Below are 27,810 nucleotides of genomic sequence, written 5' to 3'. Positions count from 1 at the left end.
CACGCGGGGCCAGGCGCAACTTGCGCCTGGCCCCGCGTGCCGCGCTTTCCCCCGCGGGCACGCCCCCCCCCCGCTTTAGGCGCAACCATTGAGCGCCGCGGGCTCACCGCCCCTCCGCACAGGCGCAACCATTGCGCTCCGCGGGGGCTGCCCCGCTCCGCGCCTCCCCTGGCGCCGCGCGCCGCTCCGCACCGCCCCGCGCAGCACGGGGGCGGGACGCGGGCCGGCTGCCCGCTCCGCGCTTCCCCGCTGCGGCTGGGCGCTCCTTCGCTTCCCTCCCTCCCTTCTTCCCTCCCTCTTTCTGGGCGGTGGTTGAGGCCGGCGGGAGGTGGGGTCCGCCGGGGCTGGGCTGGGGAAGCCGGCGGCGGTCAATGAGAGCCCGTTGATGGCAGACTGGGCGGCCGCGGAGGGGTAGGGTAGGCGCGGAGCGAGGCGGAGGAGGAGGAGGAGAGGGGGGGTCGGGGAAGGGAGGGTGGGAACGAAGAGCCGCAGCCGTCGGGGAAGGCACGGAGGCGGGGAGAGCCCTGCAGCCCCGCCGCGCCGCAGCCCGGCGGCCGCCAAAGTTGCTCCCCGTCCCGAGGGGGAGCCGGGGATCAGGCGGGGCGATGATCTTCCCCAGCAGCAACAGCAGCGCGGCGGGCGGCAGCCGGACCCCCTATCGGAAGCAGGTAAGAGCGGGGCGGGGGTGTGGGTGTTTGTGGCTCCCCCACCCCTGCTTTCCCCCCACACCCCCCCCGAGGTGCTGGGGGAGGAGTGGGGAGAGGGGTGGCGACTTGCGGGAGTTGGTGCTTGCAGCCTGTTAGCTTCTCGAGAGCTGGGATTTACAAAAATAAACTATTTTTCTTTTTTTTTTTTTTTTTCCGCCGCCCCCCCCCCCCCTAAAAGCTGCGCCGTGACCTTGCCGAGCGCCCGGGCGGCCTCCGCCGGGTGACCTTAGCGGCCGGGCCGGGCGGTGCGGAGCGGAGCGGTGCGGGGGGCCGCGGGGGACCGGGCGGCCGCCGGCCCTGCTGAGCTCGGCAACAAGTTGGAAAGGACCCGGTGTTGCAACACGGGCCGCAAAGCGAAACTTCGGGCTGGATGTTTTTCGCTCGGCGTGAGATGAGCGAAAGGATCGCGGCGCGCTATTTCTTTCAAAGCGCTCTCCGAAAAGCCTCCGCCGCGCTTCAGACTTGCCCCTTCTCCCCCTCTTGAAGTGCACAAGGGAAATCCTGTGACATTTTATGGGCAGATCGCTCCGATAAGCTCGGAGCACTCGCATGTATGGAGCTGTGCTGAAAGAGGTATTTCTTTCTTTCTTTGTTTAGTCGCTAGAAATAAAATAGTTAAAATAGTTGGGTTACAACCTTGCTGGGCCCTTGTCTCTTCGGCTGCGCTTTGTACTTTTATCCCTCCCCCCCCCCCCCCCCAACCCGTAAGTATTAATGTTACGTTATTTACTGGAAAGCGTCTTATTTTTCATTGACTCTTATTTAAAAAAAAAAAAAAAAAAAAAACAACTTACTTTTTAAGTGCATCGGAAAGTGTGCTGTGTGTTTGTGTGCCAGAGGGTAAATGGAGTAGAGGTCACTGACAAGCTCCCGGCTTGACAAAGCATGCCAAAAATACTATGGCAGGCTTCTTTCCAGGTGAGGAAAAATCCTTCCGTGTCTGCTGCCCTTCGCAGCCGAAACAAGGCGTTTGAGGGGGTCGGTTAGCAATACGGCGGGTATTTGTCCTATTTTGCTCGGGGTCAGAATTCATTGAGGGCAGAAATAGCAGACCGATGTCCCCGCCGCGCGCAGCCAAGGGTTTCATGGCAATATTGGGGAAACGGGCTTCGAAATGCTGAACTCTCGGTGTGACGGCGTGGGGTCGGTGTGGGATCTGCGTGGGCTGCCCCGCGCGACGGGGAAAGTTAGGCGCTCGTATTTTCTTGAAGCTCAAACCAAAAAAAAAAATCGCTATTTCTTTTCTCCTCCTCCCTTATTTTATAGAAGAATCTTATTGATAAGAATCGCTGGTGCGTTATCTCAGCAGCACTCTGCGGATGCTGCCCAACAGTGCGTGGAGTTATCTTTGGATCTTGTACTCGAAGCGTTCAAGTCCGTACACAATAAAACACGCTTATTGTGTGTGCTGCTTTGGGTTTGTTTTTAATAAATGCCCTGGATCCGCCCACGCTGATGATCTTGTCTGGTGCTCCTGCATACTTTGTAAATGAAGCCAATTTATTAGGTACTATTTTCTTACCCTTACCTGAAAGGGCCATTAATTAAGGAAGGCCCCCTGGGGCCGGCGGCGTTGGCCGGGGCGCCGGGCAGGGGCTCGGTGTCCGCGGGAGCGGAGGGGAGGGCGGGCGGCGCGGCCCGGCCTGTGTTTGCCTGCGGATGGGAGTTCGCCTGCCGGTCTGGAGCAGGCTGATAAGATGCTCTTCTTTTCACAGTGCACTCCTTAGATTCAAAGAGCTAAAAGGGCCGACTGAATCAGAAAAACAAACACAGCCTTTTTTTTTGCCCCCAATAGGCAGAGAAAGAAATGAATGGGGGGGGGGGGCGTATTATGTGGGCTTAAGACCCTGGGTACCAAAGGTTTCTTTTGTTAGTGTGTAGCTATTCTCCGCTCCAACACTTCCTACATGAGGAGCCAAGGCCTGTGCCTTTCTCCATTTAAGTCCATGGGAAACTCCTATTAACTTCATTCACGTAGACTAAGGTCGTTTAAAGATTGACTTTCTGATCTCCCTTTCACTCAGACTTCACCTGCAGGGGCGAGCTGATGTCAAACTGCGCTGAAGAGTGTTACGAGCCTCATTTTTCAACTCTTGATAATTAAGAATAGTCCAGATGAAGTCTCTGCGTGCTCTGCGTAACCCATATTCAGACAATTGAATTATAATTGTGCTTTAGTCTGAGACACCAGGTATTGTTAGTGTAGGAAAAGTCACCTGCCATTGTTTCTAAAAGAAGAAATTAGATTTCCTATGCTAACAAGATGTAGTATATGAAGCTGAAAAAAAGTTTAAGTGACTTAAAAATGAAACCAAAGTGTTTTGAGTAGCTTGTATGTCTCCATTAGTATTGTAACATATGTGATACCAGGATATTATAAGAGCACTTCAGTTTCAGTATTTTCCTGTTTCATTTTTAAGAGTCTATAACAGGTTCAGGTGAAAAGGTGAGCGATTTATTGGTAAAAGGCAAGGTGATACTCTCTTGATTTATTTTTAAGGCACTGTAAGGTAATGGGAAATTCTGCCTTCATTTAAAACATTGACAAAATCCCGGTTAGCGACAGTAGGTCTAGAGCGTTACCCATGCTCTCTTTTTGTTTTCCCAAGGAACTTTGTTTTGTTTTATAAACGAATCTGTGCTTACAGTATTATGCTTGTTATCTGCTGTATCTATTTCAGTGAGTATCTCAGGCATGTAGGAGCCAGTCGACATCCTTGGTTTCAGGTCAGATTTGATTGGGTGGTGCCTGATCTTCTTTTCTCTTTTAGAGCACTTGTAAGAATACTAAAGTATGGTCTCTGAGGTTAGATTTTCAAAAGGATTTCTTGTGTTACGGGCAGACAGGCATATGGAAAATACTCCTACCAGGCTTAGAAGTTAGACATTGCTTAAATGAATGGCAACTCATCTGCGAATTGGCTTGAAGTGCAGATTCAGGTCTAGTTAAGGAATGAAAGCCATACAGTATCTGCAGTAATAAGCTATCACAATGCTCATGGCTGTGCATCCCATCTGAAAAAGGTAGGCGTAAGCTAATATTTTTACTAACAAGGTTACTTGAGTTATGCAAAGAATGCACATGTGTGCATCCGTAATGCGAAGGAAACAAAATGACATACAATATCCTGCTTAATACAGGCTTGCTGAGCTCTCAGTTTGTGTGCGCTGAGGACGTGATGATTCTCTGTCCCTCCTCCCACTTTTGCTATTCTCATGTAAATTGGGAGGCGCTCCTCTGAAGTAAATATTTCTACACACTGTAAAATTATCGTAAATGGAAAATTGGGCTTTCTCCTGCCATCTGCTCCTTGAATCTACAGAGCTAGTGCAGCTATTTGATTAGGGATTTTCAATTGCTTTGTGCAGGGAGGTTTCTCTGCTCTCAGGTTTCTTGAAGAGGAAGCCAGGAGCAGCTCTGGAGGCCTGGGATGGAGGCGAGCACAGGGTCCCACCTACCCCAGCCTGGGTGCTCTGGAAGCCCAGTGCCTCTGTGCCTTTTAGCAGCTTTGCCCAGTAACAGTGGTTCTTGTTACGTTTCGATGAGTGTAATGTTTATCTTGCCAGTGTAAGGAGATTTACATAGTTTGCTGCTTTCGAGCAGATTAACAGGGCGTAGCTGCATGTGAGGAATTTAACACTGATTTGGTGTTCGGCCTGAGTAAGGAGAGACATACAAAGCTTCTGATTAATCTTTTCATGCAGCTCTGTTAACATCAAGTGCGGTGTTCCAGGTTGGGTTTTGTTAAAAGTTGAAGATTAGCATGGGTTTCTAATGATGGTTAAATGAAGAAAGCTTTTGCCAGTCTTAGGCTAAAAACGTAGATTAGCTTTTCACTCTATCTATAGGTTTAACATATCAAGAAGCTACACCTGTATGCTACTTTATTATTTCCCAGTTGGCGCTGTGTGTGGTGTCTGTGTGTGTGAGAAGGAACCTCATTAAACTTGCAAGACCTGGGCATGGTCATAACTCAAACCAGGCAGCTCCACAGAGCAGCCTGCGACTAGACTGAATTGACTTTACACCTCTTGGGTGAATACATGGGGCTGTGGGGGGAGGCTGAGGAGCCTAAGAGTGAACAGATATCTTTGGTTACCTACATAAATGGGTTTATTTTATTTTTGTTTGTTCCTTTCAGTACTATAAGGATTATGTCATTTTTTTGTCATTGGTTTGCACTGACAGTCTATTTCCCCTTACCTTGCGTACTATGTTAAAGGGTCTACCTGGGATTAACAAGACTCAGCGCTTAAGTTAAATACCAGCTATTTTAAGTTTTTAAGTGCATCTATAAGATTGTTTTTGAAGTTCTGCTTTATTCTCAAGGGAGCAAAACTGCTCAGACAGTGGGTTTCTATACTTGCAACACAAACGTGAATGAAAGAAATAAAAGGAAGCACCTTATCTTGTCAGGCATGATATTATAGATTATGAAAAGCGATATGATTGTCTTATCTATATTTTGCAATTTGAAGTTTTTGTTTAGTATTTCTATCAGGGTGAACAATATATTTTTATCTCATTGGAAGTGTTATTGTTTAAAGTATGTATCTTTGCCATTAAGCTTCACATGGAAGGGAAAATAGAAGTCTGTGTCTTGAACATCTGCTGTTTTGTTTTGGGTTTGTTTTTTTTTCTTTCCCTGAAACTTCCAACCGTTAAAAATTGCTTGAGTTAACACATTTCAGAAGGGTTAGATCCTTTAAACTAGGATTACTGGCAGGGAGGAGAGGGGAAGGAAGGAAGGGAGGGAGGGGAAAATCCTTTCCCGAGAGTTCGAGATGACTCCTAAAACATCCGCACAGTGCTGCAACCAAGTAAATAAAAATAATTGTCTTTTGACATGGTGGCCATTTCGGTCTGCTTTTGTTTTGTTTTGTTTTTGATCTGTAATGTCTTCAAATTGATCTTTGTTTGTTGCATGAGATGGTGTATAACAAACGAAGTCAGTGGAGAATAGGAACTTTTTTCCTGGCGTTCTCTCACGGCTCTGTTTCTGGCTTCTTGTGAATGTTTTTCTCTGTTTCTACATCAGATTATTTTTAAAACAGCTTTCTTAGGGGACACTGAAGGCTTATAAAGCTGTAGTCCTACCGAAGATGTGCATGTGGGTGTTTTGGTCTTTGATGAAGCATGTTGTTCAGAAGTCTTCTATAAAGCCAACAGAACCACATTTAAATGCTCTCAGAAAACTTGTTGAAGTAATTGTTAGTTATTTTGCGTACATTTCAGAATTGCAGTGTACTGTGGTAATTATAACAGCCCTGCAGAAACCACTGTATTTGCAGCTTCCTGATGCAACAGGAAAGGGAAGGGATGAGTTACAAATAAAGGAGAAACGGGGGGGGGGGGGGGGGGGGGGAACCATGGGTTAGATAAGCACAAGCCTCCTAACCCAGCAACTTAGGAAAACATACACACAACAAGAAAAATCATGTGCTGGAGGGGCTGGTTACTGTGATTAGCACAGGTTTAGCCCTGTTCCTCAAGGGACTGCAGTTAAAGCAGTGTGGCTGCAGCTGCGCGTTGACACACAAAGTAGTTTTAAACTGCAGCTGAAGTAATTGAATGCCGGTGAGGGGTTGCTTCAAACAAATTCAAGATGAACTAGGTTCATGTCCGTTTGAAATATTTAAACTGCTCTAAATAACCTTTAGTAACATTTATTACAGTTTATGTAAATTGATTGTTTTAACAAAAAATCTGTATACCAATTTTAAGGCCTAATCTGTGCACTAAGATGCACTGGCTTAAAAATATCTAGCAAATGTTTTGAAGTGTGATGTGCTCTTTGAAACAGAGATATACTTACACCACTTCAAAAATGTCTCCTTTTTTTCTAAATTTATGATGTAGTATGAGGATATATTAGCTCTATGGTCTGTTGCAAAATAAAAGCCAATAATTATAGATATGTATTATACTATTATATATTCATATATAATAATACCTTTTTGTTCATGTGTCCTCATAAAAGCAGTGTTGTTCGCTTAACCATAGTAGTTTAGGAAATCACTGGTGTGTGTCTTATTTGTTTAAAGTATTCTGCTTTAGAAAAATGATGTGTCAAATAGAGTGGGTGTTTTGATTTTACTAACTTGATTGGTAGAACTGTAGAACTTTGTGAGGTTGCAGTGGAAACAAATAACGCATTGTTCTGGAGAACCCCGTTTGGGCTTCATTTTCCTTGGTTCCTTGGTTGAAGAACAGCAGAAACAGCAGGGCAAGGTGAGCATCAAACTTAGTCTAGACTGACATTTACCTGTGTATGAAACAAAATGCTTCATTACAGCAACTCAGTATAGGTAAGTTTTTATATCATCATTCATTCTGTTTCTTGACAGTGTCTCATATTGGCAATGGCACTTTCACACCTTGTTCTAAGCGTTTTTCTGTTTCTCCACTTAGACTAGAAGAGGATTTATTTCTTTCCTTACTTTCTATTGTTTTCTGTTCTTTTCTATCTGAATCTCCTCTACCATATGGTGCTTTGCTTCAAGAAACTGGAAACATGACTCCTTAGGTTAACTACAGCTCATATATTCTGTCATCTGGGTACTGCAGCATAACGATGGTAGAATTCAGTCCTTTAGGGTATCCGAGGTATGTGTGTGGCACTTCCATTTTTAGTGTGCTTGGGGAGTGAAATGCAGGATTCAGCTGTGAGTTGGGGTGAGTGTTACAGGGAGCTTTTCTCGGGATTGTTAGTTGCTGCAGGACACCACTTCTTTCATGCCTGAAGTGTTACCAGCTCCCAGGAAGGCTGCTGCAGCTTAGTGGAGGAGTGTCCAGTTAGCTCTGACAGTCTGAAGCAATGTTTGTAGCTGCTTGACTCCTTCGAAGTGGTTCATAGTCCTGTTTTAGAGTTTGTCTGCCCACAGGAACCATAGCAGGTTGTGCTTGGCAGCACAACAATCTGAAAGGACTCAAAGCATCAGGTGGGTGAGGGTAGGCTCAAATGCAGACCCTTGTTTACAAATCCACAAACGAAAAATATAAAATTCTTAAAGCTGGGGAATAGAAAGAAAAACAAAACAGTGGTACAGGACTTCTATACAGCCCTGTAGCAGACAACTTCCAGTCTTCCCAGGAAGACTCTGGTTATTGCGCAGCCCTGTTGCCTCAGGTTGCTTTCAGAGAAGGGACTCTGATTTAAGGCTCCATATCTCCTTTTATATTTGAAATCCATTTAGAGGGTAAGGGGTAGAGGAGACTTTTTATCATTTTAGTGATGGATTATTCCGCCTTCTTTCATCAGACCATAGGTTGTGTTTTCCTGCTTTGTAAGTGCTGATGTTTCCTGGGCATCACCAGGTGCAATGCTGCCTGCCCAGGCTTTGGAGTGGTCTTCAGCTAAGCACTAAAGTGATGGTTGGCATGTTGCAAAGGAGATTTTGTGCTATGATGGGTGAATTTCAAGTCCTGTAGTGGTGTTTTTCTTTCTCTTCTACCTATATGCATAATTTGCTAATAGTTGGAGCAGGTCCAGAGGAAGGCCAGGAATATGATCAGAGGGCTGGAGCACCTCTCCTGTGAAGACAGGCTGAGAGAGTTGGCGTTCTTCAGCCTGGAGAAGGCTCTGAGGAGACTTTATAGTGGCCTTCCAGTATTCGAAGGGGGACTACAGGAAAGATGGGGAGGGACTCTTATCAGGGAGTGTAGGGACTCTATCAGGGATGAGGGGTGACGGTTTTAAACTGAAAGAGGGTAGACTGAGATTAGATATCAGAAGAAATTCTTTACTGTGAGGGTGGTGACACTGGAACAGGTTGCCCAGGGAAGTTGTGGATGCCCCATCCCTGGAGGTGTTCAAGGCTGGGCTGGATGGGGCTTTGAGCCTGGTCTAGTGGGAGGTGTCCCCCATTCTATGATTCTATGCTTTAAACAGTTGTGGAACAGATTTTTTTTTCTCTGGGCTACTACTGGAGTGGGGGACACCCTGTTACTCCAGCTGCTGCAGGTGACAGGCAGCTGTGTAGCCTGTGTGCCCATCTTTGAGGATCGCCATGGTGACCCATTTTGAATCATTTGTGTCACTACATGCGTGTGTTTGTTGTTCTGGCTTAGCTTAGCTATTCACTTAGCTAAGGTTTTAAATAACCTATTACGACATGAAAATCTTTTAAAGTATGTAGTATAGATGTAACATACAGTACAAATTTGTGTTAATTTGGCCCACTGCAGCTGTGCGGTGGGAGAAGAGGGTCGGGCTGGTGTGCTGTCCATCTGTGAATGCATGGCTTGGCCACCTGCGAGCCCGGGAAGGCAGCACCCACACCAGGTAAACCTAGGCTTTGACAGAGCCGGGCACAGAGTTCCACAGATTTCTGTGTGGTATGAAAGCAACCACCAGCAGGAGGAGATCCTTTGAAGTGTTTAGTGGTCTGTCTTCCAGATGAGGTCAAGAAGAGTTCTAAAAATGTGGGTCTGAATTTTAAGTCTCTTGCTTATGCCAGTGCAATACCCAGTGGTGCACACACCACCACACTGTGGACACAAAAAAGTGTTTTTTGAGACAGAGAACCAGAAGACCTGTGAATTTCCCCAATGAGAAACCCGAGATGAATAGTTGGTGTGTCCTAGGGTTAGTATTAGACTGACATTCGGCAGAATCAAATGTTATTTAAATTGCTTTAATATTATTGCATCCAATCTGCTTGCCTTACATGATCCTTATTATAGTAGTACTTGTGCTTATTTAAAAATACTGCGTAATTTGGGAAAAAACATTTGAGTTGGGTATTTAATACAATTGCTTAGCTACTAACCTTTGAAACAGGATAGTTTTTGGCTTTGCTTTGGCATTCCAGGAGATGCAGCTCTGGATGCTGCACGTGAGAAACACTTACCAAAACAGGATTTTTAGAAAAGCATTTCTGCAGTGTTTATCGTAAACAAAAAGGAAATGATAACTGTTCCTTTATTGTCCTGATGCAAGAATGTTTCTAATGCACGCACACACATGTAAATATTCTGGAATTAGGGACAACTTTTAAAAGGAGAAAACCAGCAATATCCTGTGGTACTGAGGAGCTACAGAGCATGTTTGAAACTTTGACTAACTTTTATGGTGAATAATACGAAGATGTAATTCACTATGTAGAACTTCAGTTGATTAATGGTGCTAGTGAAATTTAGGGCATACTGTGGCACCAACAGAAGAATGCAGTGTTTTTTTGGTTGTCTGAGGTGCCCTAGGAGCTACCTCCATTCCCAGTTACAATATTCCACGATCCTATGGAGGTTAATGCAAGATGGAAATGGTTAAGGAAGTCATTCATTGTTTCAGCATTATGTTGATATTTTAATTGCTATAGTGACAAAATGAGGTTAACTTTTGAACCAGATTTTTGACAGATTGCCAACAAACAAACTCTTCTTAGATTGGTCAGGTGCGGAGCGTCGTGGTCTCGGGGAAGTCACTAAGGGCTGAAGACTGGCTTAGTCATTAGAGAAGGCACTTTGACTTTTCATGTAACCATTCTTTACATATTCTGATGAGTTGTTGGGAGTTCCCTGCTCTGAAGCTCCTGACCGTTTTGTGCTTTCTGTTTTAATGTTTCACTTGCAACTTTATTGTTGATTTACAATTATTATTAATTAATAAATAATTATTTACTAATGTATGGTTTTGTGTTGCAATATATAAGATGATATAATGAAAGATCTAGCCTATCTGCTTGTTTTGTCCTTCTATCAAAAGACCTTTTCTTGGTGTGACACTTCTCTGGTGACCCTCTTTCAAAATTACTGAATCCTCAGAGCTGGTTTCCATCTCCACCTTCTTCCTCCCCTGAAGTAAGTTCTGTGTTGAGTCATTGTCTTGGGTGATAATAGAAGTCCCAGGTCAGCCACACCTATGTCCTTTATTGAAGGTCAGTACAGGGATTAAGATGGTGACATGAAGTTCAGATTGTCCCGTGAACGATATTTTCGATAGCGTAAAGTAGATTGGATAGATTTGGCTCTTCAAAAGGTATTTGTTAATAGTAGTTTCCTACCTCCCATAGATTTTGTATAGAAATGTACTAACATTTGGAAGTGGGTCAGATATTACAGCAATTAGGACTAAATATCTTAAATATATACACATACATACATAGATGTATATGTTTAAGTCTGTTCTTTAAAGCTCAGGATAGAGCAGATTATTCAGAATGAGAAAACTTCGTGTTCAAGTTCTGCCTGTGTGAGTAGTTTCTTTACAGTCTATGGGAATGTTCACATGAATATTATTATTGATATGTCCTGATTAATAATAGTGGCAGAGTTTGTTTTAGCAAGAAACTGGACTGGTAAAACTATCTAGAAATCTAGTTTTAGAAAGGAGTAGATACTGTTTTTCTGTTAGCAATAGTTGTCTTTGCACACTAAACTTACGCTTAGAAATAGAAAGGAAGAGTTCAATCATTAAAATATTACTCAGAATAGGAATAACTCCATGAAGTTCCGTGGCCTAGATTTTGCAGAATTATCTAGACAGCTTTAGTGGCTTTGTGGCCTTATCTTTCCTACTAAATTAACTCCTTGGGTTTTTTTCTCCTCTGGGAAGTCCTTATTCCAGTATTCTGTTGTCCCATTTTAATTTTGAAATCCAATTAAATTGCATAAATTCAAATATTTATTCTTTTAGGAAATGCAATGCATAGTCTTTCAACTTCAATTTACTATGACAGTTGTAGCAAACTAATGATGATTTACAAGATCATTAATGTGAAACATCCAACGATTGCACAGACTGATAAACTGCAAGGTAGGATTGCTGCTAAGAAAAGTGGAGCTGAATATTCTTATTAAAAATACAATTCCTTGAAATTGTCTGCAACGTAGGACAATCCTGAAAGCAGCTGCTCAGAACTGTAGTTGTGCAGTAAGTAGAGGCAAGCGATTAATTTATCTTAAAATGTTAGCCATTAGCTGGGCGGATTCCCTTTCACTGCAGTGTTTTAAAGTTAATTTTCAATTCCAAGTGTACTTATCAAAAGTATTTTTCTTTATCTGTCGCTTTCTGATGTGTTCAGGGCTATGATTCCTCAGCTGAATTCTTGTACCAAGGACAAGAACATGACTAATAAAGCTGTGGATGAGCCGGGCTCTATGCCCAAATGAACTGATTTATTCCTGACTAGTGTTTGACATGGTGTTCATCCTCTCTAGCCATACATAGCACCAGACATGATTCAAGTGAAATGTCCCTTCCCCGTCCAGAGATGAAGGCTCTCGCACAAGGCTCTGCAGTTGTTTGGACCAACTGTGCTCCTGTGTGGCCTGCTGACTGCACGGGCTCCAAAATACATTGGTGACTGCTGTAAATGCTACTTGTGTCGCTTCTGTGATTTTAGCTATAACCGTGTAGATGTCTGAGTTGAACTGATCCTGGCAGCACAGAGAATAGTCTACCTTGGCAGTCGAATTCCTCATACATTTAAAGTGTTGTATTAGCAGTACATCTGGAAGTTTTCCTAGGTGTTATCTAATTCTTGTGTTTTTTCATTTCAGAATTAACAATGATCTGTGGTGTCTATGAAAATGATTCATTATGCAGTCAGACATTCATCCCAGCAGCTATTTGGAGTGTTGCTTCCTTTAACTTTAAGATGCACCAAGGAATGGCATCCTCCATTTGCTCAGCATACTGTTGCTAGATGGTTGTAGCAACTTCAGAACTAAGTTTCTGGTTGTAAAAGGAATTATTATTTATCATGCATCACCAACATTTTAATTTTAGAATGTCATATTGTGGTGCTTGAGTTTCAGACATCTGAATGATATTCCTAACCACTTAAACCCACTCTTCTCTCAGAATTAAAAGTCTCTTAGAGTTAAAAACTAGCTGCATGAATTAAAACTGTAGTTTGAAAAAAAAAAAAAGTTTATCTCTAGGTTCAAACCCAGAGCGAAGCTTCAAATTAGAAGGCAAAATGCGAGGGGAATTGACGAATACTGTGGAAGTGAGTTAGAATAGCTTTTCTGTTTGCATAATTCAAATATAAATTCCAGATTTCAAGAAGAACAGGAAATGATAAATTAAACAGACATAAGTACACATGTTTTTTTTGGAAGTGTGTGCACAAGGATTTTTAGAAAAGATTGTAATTTGTAAAGAGAAAATAGAATGTTTTCAGCGATCGGAAAGTATTGGATCTAATAAGTGATAAGCATCTACCAAAACATCATCCCTTAAAGAATGAGAGAAGACTGTCTCGGGTTTGTTTCAGATAAAGGTTATAAGGAAAATCTGACCCTAAGGCCAGAGCAGCATTGCTGCATGTGGTATGCAGTCAGGATTTCACCAGAGTTGTAACAGACAGGTTTGTGCATGCTGCTTGTTGCCTTTCTTGTAAGGCTCAGTTACAGGCACAGGTACCACATGTATTCACTGCAGTTGCCTTAGTTTGTGTACGTAAAACCAAAGTTGGTTTAATTCCTGATTGTTTGACAGCCTAATGCTGGTTTGTTACCACTTTCATGAGTCATCACCAATGGTAAAAGCAGCAGTCTGAACTTCCTTTTTCTTTACTTTTTAAAATTCTTGTTCTTTTTTTTAAAAAAAATTATTTAGCATGGGGGAGACACCAGGAGGGGGGAAAGAGCAGCTCTGGGGGCAAGGATGCTGCTTTTGGCAGTAGTGTCAGTTCAAGCTATTGCTTGAACTGCCACCTCAGTTTGTGGGTCCACAGTTGTCCTCAGCCTGCCATCAGTCACATCTCTCCCTTGTTCCTGTCCGTTCTGCCTTCTCTCACGCTTGTGGGGCAATCCAGATGGCAGACCTGATCCAGCCAAGATGCACAGGGCCAGCAATTGCCTCCATCGCACTTTGGTCTTCTTAGCCAAACCGAGGGAAAGGTTGGCTCCAAAGTTGAGCTGCCAGCAGTGTGGGCAAAGTCATCTTTGTTCTTTATTTGGTTCTGCCCCAAAGTCCGCTTGTCAGACCAGCAGATCTAACCACCAGTGTTAAAGCTTTTAGACTTCCTTATACTGCCCTTTTCCTTTTCCCTATCTGTACATCCTAGATCTCTCAAAATGCAGTTTCTGCTTCACAACTTTATCAGGAGTTGACTTTCCATGTTAAAACACCCTATCAATAACTTTTGAAAGATTTCAGCTTTCTGTGCTGTTCTTAGTTGACCTGATGCCACGTTCAGACCATCAAAGGTCAGTACAGACAAATCATCCCTGACGTGCAACTAGACATCTACCGGGGACCTCCAGCAGAAATTACCTACCCTTGGAAATCTTGCCGTAGTTTTTATGGATGAAGCTTCAGTTTTAATCTTGCCTACCTTTACAACTTTGAGAATTTCATCCTACTGAAGGAATACTGCCTTCCTTATTTACAAAGAGAAGCAAACTACTATTTATAAAAGCAGGCTCATGTGCTGGATTTTGCTGTGCTGATTTTAGCAAACTCCTTGCCATGTTCCATCAAGTCCCCAGATTTCTTGTGTTCACAGTATTGTGGTGAATTGCCTTAATGTATGAAAGGACTCCTCATTTGTGCACCCTTGATCACTTGCATTTAGGAAAATACTTCGGTTTTTAATAACCTTGCACGAAGAGGATTAGATTTACTAATTGGTTAGACTCCCGAACTGCTGCTTTTAAATTAAATGTCTCATGCTCCTATTTGTTATGGCTTAAAGTTCAAAAGAGTTCACCCACAGATCGTCTTAAATCAGTACTCAGCAACTTCGTGCTTTAAGCAGAGTTCTAAAGTCAACTTCTCTGGGACACAGAGGTAGATGTGCTGCCTGAACTGGCTTTCATCAAACACCACCTCAACGGTTTTCCTAGAAACAGCCCCGATCTGTTGAGACTGATGATGAGCAAATGCTAACAAGCCCTGCTTGATCCAAGCTGAATGGGATTAAATAGTATTTGTACTATACTAAGCATTGTGTTCTGGAGTATCCTAGTCCCTGTTTCCTCAAGTGGTGCTGGAAAAGTGATGCCTCCATTAAGTATGCTGGTAATGAAACAAATGATGTATTACTGTAACATCTGAAACTATTCTTAAAGAACCAAAGTAAATGCTCTTTTTCTACTCCTGTGCATAAAATTGTCTAGCTGGAGAGAGAGAAAAAGGTATCTTAGGGCACGATCACTGAGTAGTGTGAGATCCAAAAGGCGTACTCGCTGGAAATGTGAGAAGCAAATGCCTCCCTCTAACTTCTAGGAAGCTAAACCGAGCTACAGTTGCAGCTTAGGAATTTGGAGATATCTAGAGAAAAAAATTATGACTTTTGTCTTTTCCAGGAGAAAACTGTCCAAATATCAACATTTTCCTTCTACTCTTCATAGCACATAGTTTCAAGAAATCAGGTCAACAAAAGCTTGTGGAAGGAAAAAGTAGAAAGTGTGTCTTAATCCTCAGTGTTCAAACAACCTGTAGTTTAATTCAAGATTCGAGTAGATGGGATACACAAATCTAAAAGAGTGTAGGTATAACTGCTTTATGTGTGTATGCTCACACAGACACTTTTTATGGTCAAAGAGGCAGGATAGTGATAACAAATCAGAGAAACATTCATACTTTCTCACTGCTCATCAAGCTACATCTGCTGCTGCTAGTGTTTCCTGATCAGCTGGGGCCATCTTAAGTTGTCTGTACCATCTTAGCAGCATTCTCTGTAGCAATAGCAGCCGCAGGATAAGTGTTGTTTGGTCTCTGTCTGAACCATTCACTGGCCAGATGAGCTGTTCAGGAGTAAAACATAGCTGCTTCTGTCATGCTAAACTGATTGTAATTTGTTCTGTGGTGCCCGTGCAGGGGTAAATCTCCATGTGCTACGTAAGAGAAAGTTGGGCAAACCATTTTGAGCACAACAGACCACTCCTTTTTTCCTGAAGAGCAGAAGCTGTCTGGTGTGTGGCTGTGTCTGATGTCATACAACTGTAGAAAATGGACCTTTTATGCAACTGGTGAGGCAGCAACTCAAATACTGTGTTCAGTTTTGGGTCCCTCGCTACAAGAAAGACATTGAGGTGCTGGAGAATGTCCAGAGAACCAAACAAAGCTGGTGAGGGGTCTAGAAGTCCTATGAGGAGCAGCTGAGGGAACTAGGGTTGTTTAGCCTGGAGAAAAGGAGTCTGAAGGGAGACCTTATTGCTCTCTACAACTACCTGAAAGGAAGTTGTAGTGAGGTGTCTGTATGGTCGGTCTCTTCTCCCAAGTAACGGGCGATAGGAGAAGAGGAAATGGCCTCAAGTTGCATCAGGGGAGGTTTAGATTGGATATTAGGAAAAATTTCTTCACTGAAAGGGTTATTAAGCGTTGGAATGGGCTGCCCAGGGAAGTGGTTGAGTCACCATCCCTGGAGGTGTTTAAAAGAGGTGTAGATGTGGTGCTGAGGAACATGGTTTAGTAGTAACTTGGCAGTGTTAGGTTAATGGCTGGACTCAATGATGTTAAAGTTCTCTTCCAACCAAAACGATTCTCTGATTCTGTGCCACCTATGGCTGAACGTGCCATAATGAACATCTGGTCAAAAAGATCGGATGTGATGGGCTTTAGTGTGGCTGTGTGACAGTGCAAGATCTTCTCTGAGAAATGTTCGAAGGTGACTGGTATCCACTGGCCCTAAAAATTTAGAGACAGTTGTCCTTGACACTAAGGTGAGGTCTTCCTGTACACAGCTCTTTCTCTTGCTTTAAATCACTTTTGCTGGGTATAAAGCATACTTAAAGCAATGCAGTATCGCCTTCCATAAGAACACAACTAATACCTTGTCTGTCCTGTGTTGTTAGAGCACACGTAACCGCAGTGATATAGTTACATTATTGAAAATCGTTGGTAAGTACTACTGCTGTGTCACACACTACTGCCGTGTCACACCCCTGCCGCGGGCAGCGCAGCCAGGCACCCGCCCCGAGCTTTACATGGGGTTTGCAGCCCTCCCCTCCCCGACAGGAAACCGTGCAAGGGCAAAGTGTTTTAAAAGTAATGAAGTCCAACTCCAGTTCTTTTCTAATGACGTTCGATGTTTTATTTTAGGAAGCCGTGTAGGGCCTCAAGAGTTACTCAGAAGACTTTGGGAATTTCATTTGCAGTCTTGTATGTGCTGCACGTGGTCTTGTTAAAATCTAAAGAAAATAGGCATACGTGTTGCAGCGTGCAAACCAAGCAGAGCTTGCTCCCTGGTACTCTATAGGAAAGCCCTATGTTGAAAAGTTTTGCCAACATTATGCACTTATGTCTTCTGTTCTGTCAGCTTTCTACAATGTTGAAATGTATAAAACTCTTGGACAGATTTTCGGCTCGTGTAAATGAATGCAGAACCAGCGGGTGAGAGTGGAACTAGGCCGATGTGTGCGAGTACAGAAGACTGACAGCTCCTTACATAATGAGTCTGATGATTTTTAAAGTCGCTACTGATCTCGTTCTTGTTCTGAAAACAACTACGTTGCTAATTTAGTAATACATGGCCGCTTCTCAATTTGGTGTGTTTGCCATGGGGGAAAATCACGTGTGGAGGTGTAGTCACCCTGCCATAAAGAATTGCAAGTTTAATATCAGGGGGGTGTGTGTGTATTTATGTACTTATGTGTATACATATGCCACTTGCAGCAACATGGTCTTAACCATGGACTCCTTGAATGTCAAAATACCATGACAAATTTAGCACAAACTCAGTTCCATTTCTGCTGAAGTGTAGCTTATAGTCACTTCAACCTGGGCTGAAATAGTTGTAAAAGTATCTTATGCCTCCCTTTTACGTGACTGCAGTGTATAGAAGGCAGTGGGATATGAAATACTGAAGTTGTATTTAATCTGCACTGTTAGTATTTCTTGAATTAGGTATGTGCTTTCCTAGTTGTATATGAGAGTTTCTTTAGTACTTTATCAGCAGTGTTATCTATGTCCTTTTCCAATCTGTTGATGAGGGACTGTATCTGCTGCATTTTGTCATATTGCAGAATGTAAGAACCACAAGGGCTCTTCTTGAAATTTCAGAAGTGAGTAACAAAAAGACAAAAGGAACTTTCAGCCCAGCACCGATAATGCTGACTTCACTTCTATGGCAAATGCTATAAAGGACTATGGAAATACTTGCATTGGAGTAACTAGGAAGGGCAGTGATGCTTGGAGTATGTTTTCTGGTTGTTCCAACTCCTGGAGGAGTCGTTTATTCCCATGGAAAGTGATGTAAGATGCTACTATGCTCACTGAAGTTGGTTTAACTCTAAATTGGGAATAGGCACGTAATAAACTTCTGAGCAACAGATTTGCACCTTCTTGGCATCAGTGTTACAATAACCTTTGAGTTGTACTTGTACAGCACATCTACAGTGTCTTGTTCTCCGCTGGTACCTCTGCAGTAGGTAGGCCTGGAGACGCAGAAATGCGTTAGACAATCAGAAGAGGAAAAACGTTTGCAAACTCAGTAGGAAGGATAAAATATCTAAACTGATCTCTACTTCAGTAAAGCGTGCAGCTCAAAAGAACCTCTTAATGGGGTCATCCAGATTCTGTCTTGATGATGAAGTTGTACAGAACTGGCTCCTTTTTCTACAGGAGTTTTTTCTGACACGCTACCTTTCCTCCAGCTGGAGATCCTGGCCGCGGTGAAGTGAGTGTAGTCTGTCAGAGAAAGATTAAGATTTAGGAATGTAGAAGAAAGGGCTGGAGCCAGCTGCCTGCACTGTCCTGTCTATGTTGTCGAAGAACGCAGCAGGAGAAGCAGGAATAGGCTGGTGTATATGGCACTGGGCTACCTATTAAGTACTGGTGTAACAGAAAAATGGCCTTGCCAAAAAGAACATACATTCTCTTCTTTAAAATAGAATAGAGGGATGCACGGTGACAATGCTGCCACTGTGCTGGGTGTGGTATTATACTGCCCATATGGAACCAGCAATCGTAGACAAAGGGATTTTGATAGGAATTGACTCCCTCCTACATGGTCGGGCACAAGTTCTTCAATTTATTTTTTAACTTCAATAAACAGAAAATGACATAGCGGATCCCATGTCAGCCAAAAGAGCCATCTGTGGTCTAACCCTGTGACAAACAGTATAGCAGTAATTCCAATGCCACCAACAGCGTGGAGTTTGCCAAAAAAGCAGATGCTTCTTTTGACATGCATCTTCAATGCAGTGCCGTTTCTATCCTGTAATTGCTGTCTGTGGAGGGAGGGTGGATAGGATAGCCAGATGAGCAGAATGATTAAATTGTAGATTTTGTGGGAAAAAACAAGAGTTTGGAAAATAATAACAAAAAATAAAAAAGAAACACTATAAAAATAATATTTTTAAAAAGCTGAAATAAAAAATTGCAGCATTCTCCTATGTGCTTCATGAAGCCTGTGACACTTTTAAAGTAAGAGACAATACTTGCAAGAGCTTATCAGAAATCTCAAATCTAACACAATATGGAAGAACAGTAAATAACACTTCAGAAACTTTTCTGCAGTTTTTTAACTTTTCAAAAGAAAACGTTTCCTTTGCTATTATTTTAAAGAACTGAAGATTGGCCAAACATACTGTTTGGTGTTTTTTTTTTTTTTTTTTTTTACTGTGCTGCCAGTCTTTGTAATACAGATATTCAGGCAGTTCTCTGAATAAGCCGAGTATCTATGTCTGTACTGTGCTATTTTTTAACATGGCACTTAGACTCATAAATAGCAGCTTTATGAGATATATAGACTTGCTGGACTAACGACCAAAATACTGTGCTGGATGGCACACTGGATGGTGAAGAAAAGATATGGCCTCATGAATGTTGCATATTTACTACTTTATGAAATTAAAAATTTAATTACCTGCACCCATTAAAAATATGCATTTTAACGTATCATAGAAGTACTTGAAAACAGTAAGTTTTCGGTCACATTGAATATTGTCTGTGGCCCTGTTTGTTGTCTCTGGAGGTAAAAGTTCACAACAGGTAATGACAAAAAAGGTCAACAGAATAGCAGTTGAGCTGGAAATCCGCATTCTTCTTATAGAAGAGTCTGTCCTCTGAAGAGAAGTAACTGCCTTGCGTGATGCAGTAAAGTGTCGCTGCCAGAGCTTAGTTTTGCAGGACCCACTTCGCGAAAGGGTTACCTGCTGTCTCTTATTTTCCTACAAGGTAGCCCAAAAATACCCAGGATAAATCCAGGTATCTCACTTTCTGTACATTTAAGTCACACCTGGTGGGGCTTCTTTTGGTATGTTACTTCTAAGTGCAGTAAGAGGATGATAAACATTATTTTCAGATGTCAGTGCGCTTGTTTTCAGATTCCATCAATAAGAAAAAGTTGCCGTTTTTCCTTTGCATTTTTTATTATGGGAGACATCTGGTTGTTTTTAATTTTTCTTCCGAAAAAAAAAAAAGATAGGAACTTTGTATTATCCTAAGCAGAGCAATATTTTCTACTTTTAGGTATTAGTGCACCTTCTGATTTTCAGTCTTGTTTAGGGTAATTAAACTTATTAAGCAGTGGTTAAAACGAAAAAAGTTCAGAAGCACCATGAATTTGAGGGTTGGGGATGAAGTGTTAGGATTGACGATGCCTTTCGATGTGCCTTTTGCTTCGTTTCCTGCCCTCCCATGACAGTGCTTGCTGAGACATTAATGAGTTTATGAGCTTGTGCTCCACTCCAGCCCACACCTTGCTTTCTGCCACAGGGTGCCTTAGGAAGGGATCTGCTGATCTAGGCAATATTTCCTTATTTTGCTGATGAGAATATCACGTGGGATGGTGTCAGAAGTCTCAGTCAAGATCTCTAGATATTTACTGCTTCTGCCACTAAGCTGGTTGCACTGGCAGTGAAGAAAATTAGTTTGTTTTGATGTGATCTGTTTTTGATGGATCTATTCTATCTGCTTTTTTATTTTTGTCATTTTGTTATCTTCTAGATTCTTGTAAGCTGATTGTTCAATAATTTGTTCCAGAATATTTCCGGGAATTGAAGTTGGGCTGACTGTGAAATTCCCTGAGTCTTCCTCTTCCCCTTTAAAAAAAAAATAAAAAAAAATAAAAAAATTGAGAGACATTCATGGTTGACAGAGAAGTGAAACTATTTACAGTACTTCTGTATGTGCCAGCTGCAGTTTGGCTGGACGTTTTTTCATGTCCTGGGAATTTGGTAACTTTCGTGAGGTACAACATTTGCCTTGATACTTGCTCTTTTCTTTGATTTTTCATCTGTTTTGGGCTGACACCTGGAGAGTTTTTTAAATGGTGGTAGCGAGTAGGAGTTTCCTGTTTAATGAGTGCTTAAGCAAAGTTGTGTATATATATAGAGAGAAGGGACCACAGTGACCTTTTAGTTTAGGGATCTCTGAACCTCTTAATAATGTGAGCACTGAAGGAACGATTTGTCAGCGTGTGCAAATGCTGCATTTGTGTGCTTTCCCCCTTAAAACTCTTAGCTCTTGGCTTTGATGCTCTAAGAAACCCTCCATGTGCTTATCACTGGCGTTTCATGGGCTACACTGGAAATGTGGCCCATGCCAGTATGTAGGACCTTCCTGTTGGCGTATGACCCTGTGTGTCCCCTTTCCCATCACATAGCCTGAGACATAAAAAGCTTATTGACTCGTAGTTGACTTAGTGTCTGGAAGTACTGTCTTCTGAGCTGCCACTGAAGTGCTTGTGAGCTGTATGTGATTTGCCAGCTCTGATGTGACAATCCCCAGTCTAGTCTTATCTGCTGCATGACACAGGAGTTTCTAAGTTAATTGCCATTTCAGTTGAAGCATTGCTCTTACCAACAATATCTTGTATGTTTTCTGTTGTGGAGAACGTTGTAAGATTTTTATACCCTCCTATTAACATGTACCAACAGACGTGTAATGCAAGGGAGGGATTATTTTTCTTATTTGTATTCAGTGTCATGTGCTGGACTTGCTACCTTTCAGAGACTTGCAAAACCCACTAGTATGTGAGTTAAGCCTCTCTGAAAAGGGATGTGTTTTCTTCTAATTGCAACTTGAATCCTCAGGCTGGAACAAAAACTTTAGCACGGTCTAGGGATTCAGTACCATTTTCTCTCCGGATCCTGAGCAAAAACCTTGGCTGGTTTCACCGAAGGAAAAAGGTCTGCGTATTTACTACAGTCAAGAAGGAAGTTGGCAGTGAATTCTTTTGTCTATTGCTCAATGAAGGGCTAACCACACAAACATGTACATGCTTTTTTTTTTTTTTTTTTTGTCCAGTAGATCTCAGTACTAAGCTCTCTTTCTTCAGTTACCTCAGCATCTTGACTTTGTTTCTGTATTGTTTTAACATAGACTAGCTGTTGGATTGTTGCAGCCCATTCAAATTTCAGAAACTAGAACTGAAATATTTTGCTTTAGATGAGTCAATAATTTTTTCATGGCTAGGACATGGTACCAATGTATTGTTTCAGAGGATTGTCCGGGGAATCCAGGTATAAAACAGAGGGAAGAGGATGCTGTGACTCACGATGAGCAAGCAGAAGGGAGGAGGGTTGAGAGCTTCTGCAAAGGAACAGGGACATAGCCCAGTTCAGGGCTCCCATCTCACTCTTTTGAGCTACTTTTTGTGTTGTGGTGTAGTTAGTTTCATGTATCCAGCACCTTTTATTTGTCTCTGGACTGTGGGAGTCAATCAGTGGAGCACTTAAAAAATCCCTGACAGGAGATGAAGTCAGTGGAGGAGTTGAGCTCCAGGGAACTTTGAAACTTTTTCATTATCATTGAGACTTTAAACGAGCTACCTGAACCAGGAGGAGCTTCCTGCATCCGTTGCTTGCTCTGTTGGTGCAACCTCTCGTTGTCTCTGAGTGAGAGATCTTTTTTTTTTTTTTTTTAGTAATAATAATAATAATGAGAAAAACCCTGTTCTTGAAGAAAAAAGTGTTCAGTAGCATCAGCCTGGGTTTTGTAATATACTGGCCAGGATTATGCTCCCACTCTTCCGAGTGTCTTCATGCAAAGGGAATGTATAGATTTGGAGCTTTGTTTTATTGCTAGCAGAAGATTGCTGTTGCATTAAGCTTTAATATGTATAATTTAAATAATATTGGTTACATGTCCTGTAAAAATACGGGAACGTGACATTTTGTAACAAGCTGGAATGGTTTACTTCTGTGCTCAGTGTTGTTAGTAGTTGTTGCTTTCTGGTGAGAATGAATTTAGCCCAGTTGTGTTACTGTGAAGGATGGTTTGTTCTGTCATCGTCCTGAGGAAAGGGAAGCAAAATAGCTGCCAGTAGGGAGACAGCTTGGGTTATAGGCAGAATAGTCTAGGGATGAAAAAGTTAGGAGCATTTGAGCTGTGACTAAGGTTTGTGCTAGACTTTGTCTTGTTTCATTGCTTCATGGAGACCCACTCTCCATGAAGATGGTTTTAAAAGAAAGCTGAGAAAAGCACCTACTCACTCCTGTGTTTCTGTATGTTAAGGAAGGGCTTCTTAAATGGCTCAGAAAAAAAAAGCCTGTTGCCTTTCTGCATTCTGCTGGAAAATTTTCTCATTCTTACTGTCAAGATGGTTCAAATTAGTTAAAACACAATGGACTTGAGAAGAATGACAACATTAATTAAAAAAAAAGTCAAAGTGAAAATAACTTTCCTTTTTCTACTTTTCTAGATACGTGATGATATCTATCTATGGTTTTTTGCTTCCTCTTATTTCCTTTTAGTATGAAGACGACTGTCATCTGTGTTTAGAAAAATAGTTTTCATAGGACTTGGCTATAACAGGCAAGAAGGAGAGTATAACCCTCTATTTTTATTTTGTGAAGCTCCTCTTAAAATTTATGTGTTAAGGAATAAAATTAAAGATGAAGGGCTTTTTTTTTTTTTTTTTTTTTCCCCCCTTGTTTGGTGTGATTTTTTTAGTTGGTGGTTTTGGTTTGGTGGGTGGTTTGTTTTTTTTTTTTTTTTTTGTGTACTTGATTTTTCGACCTGCGTATTGTAGTCCATCATTATTGTAACACCAGCTGTAGTGTTTTGGCCATAGTTCTTCCATGCCAAGATATGGAAGGTTTAGAGAGCTTTTTGGGAGAAAGCCAGGGCTGGCTCTCCAGGTGCTCCTGGGCTGTCTGTGGTATTTTGTAACAGGGAGAGTCTATGCTCGATGCCAGCCTCCACCCACGGGGTCCTGCCTTTTCCCAGCATCTAGTTGTTTCTGCTCCGTGTGGCTGGAGCACCAACACCCATCCTCACTGTTTAAAAGAAGATGGAATAGGCTTGGATCCTGGGTGTGCAAATAGCTCTGTGTGGTCATGAGACAAGATATCCATGGTTTCAGCCTTCTGCAGTAAACCAGCCCTTGCTGGAGTAGTCCTGGTGACTCTTGCAGCATCATTGTGAGACCATGTTCTTTACCTGTGCAAAGAGAAGTTCAGGTTGGTGGTTTGAAGGAGTAAAAGGGGGCAGGTCTCAGCAGTTTTGCCGCCTGAGTAGATTTTCAACAGGAGTCTGGAGGACCCAGCTTCTGAGTTGCTCTCTGCACTTCATACCGGTGTCATCCTGAAAATGCTTAGAAAGCAGCCGACTTGCTGAATCTTCCTGTGACAAGTGCTGACAGACTGAAGAACAACAGTCGGAGAACCTACCCTAAGGCAGGAGATGCGAATACAGCAGCAGCAGATCTTTCTATCTGGTTGACTGGTTGACTCATGTCCACTGAGAATTGGACTTGGAGAGGCCTCCAGAAATTGTTTTGCTTGCTGTAACATTTCAGACATGATGATGGAAACCACGAAATAGAATAGTGCAGGACACTCAAAATGGCATCTCCACTACAGCCGTCAGTTTTCAGGCTTAGTCTAAGTGATCAAGGTTTAATGTTTCCTTAAGTAAAGGAAGGTGATAAACCAACTGTTTTAATCAGTGAGCGGTTATTTCTGTTAAACATTTGGAGTTCTTCCTTTTGTTTGGGACATGATTTTATTCCAGCCAATCAACCTCTTATTTCCGAAGTTGTTCATTAAGTATGGCAGTGTCTTGCTTCACTAGATGTGGCATCTTCTATTTTCCTGAGTCCTGGCTTTCATTATACATGAAAAGCTCTGTGTTAAGTAGATTCATAAATAAATAAAGAAAGCAACCCCTAATTTAATCCAGAAATTTTCCAGATTAATGTAGTTTAATACTTTTTATCACTGTTGCACACATCCACAAAAATGTGTGGTAATGAAGGTGCTGTTTTGAAATGCTGTTTAGTGAAATTAGGGAGGTTAGGCAAAGTCAGGCAGGGTAAGCAGGTATTTGAAGCTTTGTCACCTGAACAAAGCCAGGCAAACACCAGTGACAAGATTTTGAAACTATGCAATGATCCAAGTAGCAGTTCAGGCTAAATCAGATAGTTAATGTATGCTGTAATTTATGGTTTGAATTTAGAGTAGATGTGTGAGAACGCACTCTGTTGTTAAAAGTCACGGTATTTTTCCCATCAGGAATTTTAGCTGAGAGAAGGAACTTGTAATTAAATGCTAGCATGTTATATAACTTCATAGATGTGCTTTTATAACACAAAGTTAGACACTTAAATGGATCGCTACCATAATAATTGTGCTCTATTTTGGACAGCGGATATCCAAATTGTTGTCTTCTTGTTGGAGTTTCCTTGGGCTTTTGTAGTCTGAAGGCTGCAAGGGTCGGTATCTCTCAACTCCTAGGTCAAAGGAATTTCTTAGGGTTGTTCCGTTTTGTTTTGGTTGGGTGTGTTTTTTGTGTGGTTTTTTCCTGTTGACGGCAAAGAGATCCTTCTCCTCCTTGGCAAGCAAAATCCTGCTCTGACTCATTTCCAGTCCTTAAGCATAGAGTGGTTTATAAGAAAGACAGGAATGGTTCACATAAAGATGAGTATGTTCTCCAGTTGTTTTTCAATACTTGTGATTATTCCCGTTTGGGTTTTATATTGAGAAGAAAACACAGGCAGGCAGTTTTTCCTTGGTTTAAGGCACTCCAGGGGGAACTGTTCTGTCACCAAGCTTTTCCTTTTCCTAACACGTACCTGTGGTTTTCCCACTGCTCCGGTTGGGCTGTGGAGGGCTGGAGGGAAAGTCCCTTGGAGATCAGGCGAGGGTGTTAGGAGCTCCTCACAGCTGGCTCCAGAGTGGCATGGGGGTGATCATACAGCATATGGGATGATTATTCTGTCACTGGCCTTTTTTGCTTAGATGTTCGTTGAAGATGACAGGAAGGAAACTGCTGTGGAGAGAGAACGATCGCTAATTACCTTTGGGAGTGAATGCTAAGGAGGAAATGGCTGACCAGTGTGAAAATTTATATTTCTTGAGAACAGGAATATTCTCACAAGAAATAATGGTCTGTTAGATTTATTCCTCCTCTACTAGTGTTCAGTGTTTCAATATAACAGACAGTGATTGAAGAGAAAAATTAATGAATGTGTTTTGTATGTACGTTACATTGTTGCCAACTGTTGCGAAGTCCATTTGCTAAAATCTTAAGAAGAGCTTTTGATACGAATTCGCAGCAGAGACTACAGTTTGTAAAACAAAACTTTTCAAAATCGATTTCAGGTTTTATAATAAGCTTTCAGTTAATGTTCGTGAAAGCTGTTTCTAAACAAACAACCCCACGCTTTGGCCAGGTCTCTGCTGCAGAACGTCTTGCCAGCGAGCGCTCCATCAGCCAGGGGTGTGGAAAAAAAGTCATACATCCTCGCTGACATCCATACGTTGGCAAAACCCCAGGCGTGGATGCAGCTGTGCCGGCAGAAGAGAGCTTTTATCAGTTTAGTTTATGTCGTTTGGGGAGGTGATGCAACTACGCCAGCAGAACAGCTCTTCCCTTGGCCCGCGCTGTTGGCGTGGGAGGCTCTGCCCCGCCGCCCAGCCTTCTGCCGCCACCGGGCCTGGGGAAGAAAAGCCCCTTAGAACAAAAGAGGGCCCTCTCTAAACTCATTTAGTTTTTACAAGTAGTTGTCGATGAGGAACAGAGCGGAAAGAGTGGTTCAGATTTGAGAATTAAGTTTTAATGTAAAAAATGTGTTTTAAGTCGTATGGCTGTAAGATGTCACTGGCCCTTTAATGGTTGTCTGTGTGGCGCTGGGTTGCAGGGTTTGAGAGCTGCAGCGCCCAGCATCTGTGTTTTGTAAAGCCTTTAAGGCTGGTAAAGGTATGTGGAAGCAGTGAAAAACTTTCTGTCTGTAAACTTAGGAAGACAACTGTAATCACATTTACATTCCTGTCATATTTGCATGTGACCGCCAGCACTACAGCATCTTCATGTTTAAATAAAAGTTTAAATTTCTCAGAACGGAGTGTTTATGTTTTACAGGAAGACAGAGTTAGGATTCCTGCTCTCTCCACACACACATTTTCCTCTCCTGCCTTTGCCCAGCTGGTGACAAGATTTTACAAAACTCCAGTTCTTCATAATGTAGAAAAGCAAAGACTTCAAAGGAAAAACATTGTAAAAGTAAAAGCAAAACTAACCAAAGATACTGAAAATACCTGAATATACTGAAGCAATAGAGGCTTTTAGTTTCCAGTCACAGTTACCAGTTAAGATGAAGACTGGTACATGCACATTGACTTTTATGGCGGCTGTACATGCCTGCATGAAGGAAGTGCGCCTTTTGAAACCTGAACAGAGCAGTTGTGCATTTGATCACTGTGTGCATTTTGAGAGCTCTGCTGAAGGCTTTTTGAAGAGAAGAGAAGCATCATGCCAGACTAAGTTTGTTCAGTTCGTTACGAAAATGTTTTGAAACTAGTTGCTCTGTCATTCTGCATTGCTTGTAACCCTAAAAATAATTGCCTGGCGTTACTGGAAGCAGAACAGTCTGACAGCCCAACTCGTGCTGCTATAGTTAAAATCCGTCAATGTTTCCATTACAAACTTGGAGGGAGGGTTTAATCTTTTTCCCATTTTAAATCATGCCTGGAAGAAATTCTAGATCAGTTCTTCAACTCCAAGTATAAATCTTTTGGAAGACATTAGATGTTTCTGAAAAATCTTTATTTAAAAGCAAACAAAAAAAAACCCCCAACCCTATGACAATGAAATACTGATACTCAGTTTTGAAGTGTTAAATGATCAGGAATATATTTAAATCTTTTTGGTAATTTTCAGTTTAATTAAATTGGGCAACAATGTTTCTACATATCAGTGTTGTTTTTTATAGTGAGTGTTGCAGTCTGGTGTTCCAGGCTATTATTGCTGCATAATAA

At 42.1% G+C, this 27,810-nt stretch overlaps 1 protein-coding gene across 4 annotated transcripts in view; it reads left to right on the top strand.

The window, feature by feature from the left end:
- Positions 1-27,810, top strand: part of RBMS1 (RNA binding motif single stranded interacting protein 1) — a 149,279-nt gene that overhangs the window by 52,315 nt on the left and 69,154 nt on the right. For 2 of the 4 annotated variants that reach the window (XM_074145935.1, XM_074145934.1), the window contains exon 1: positions 431-668. The exons of the other annotated variants lie outside the window; for them this stretch is intronic. In XM_074145935.1, coding sequence (XP_074002036.1) covers positions 606-668 — 63 coding nt within the window. In that variant the 5' untranslated portion in view covers positions 431-605. Of the gene's footprint in view, positions 1-430; positions 669-27,810 lie in introns of those variants that run through there. 4 annotated transcript variants of the gene reach the window in all.

This window comes from Numenius arquata, chromosome 3 (genome assembly GCF_964106895.1).
Source record: "Numenius arquata chromosome 3, bNumArq3.hap1.1, whole genome shotgun sequence".
Classification (NCBI taxonomy): domain Eukaryota; kingdom Metazoa; phylum Chordata; class Aves; order Charadriiformes; family Scolopacidae; genus Numenius; species Numenius arquata.
The sequence above is the reverse complement of the archived record's forward strand: the minus strand, read 5'-3'. Positions and strand labels throughout refer to the sequence as shown.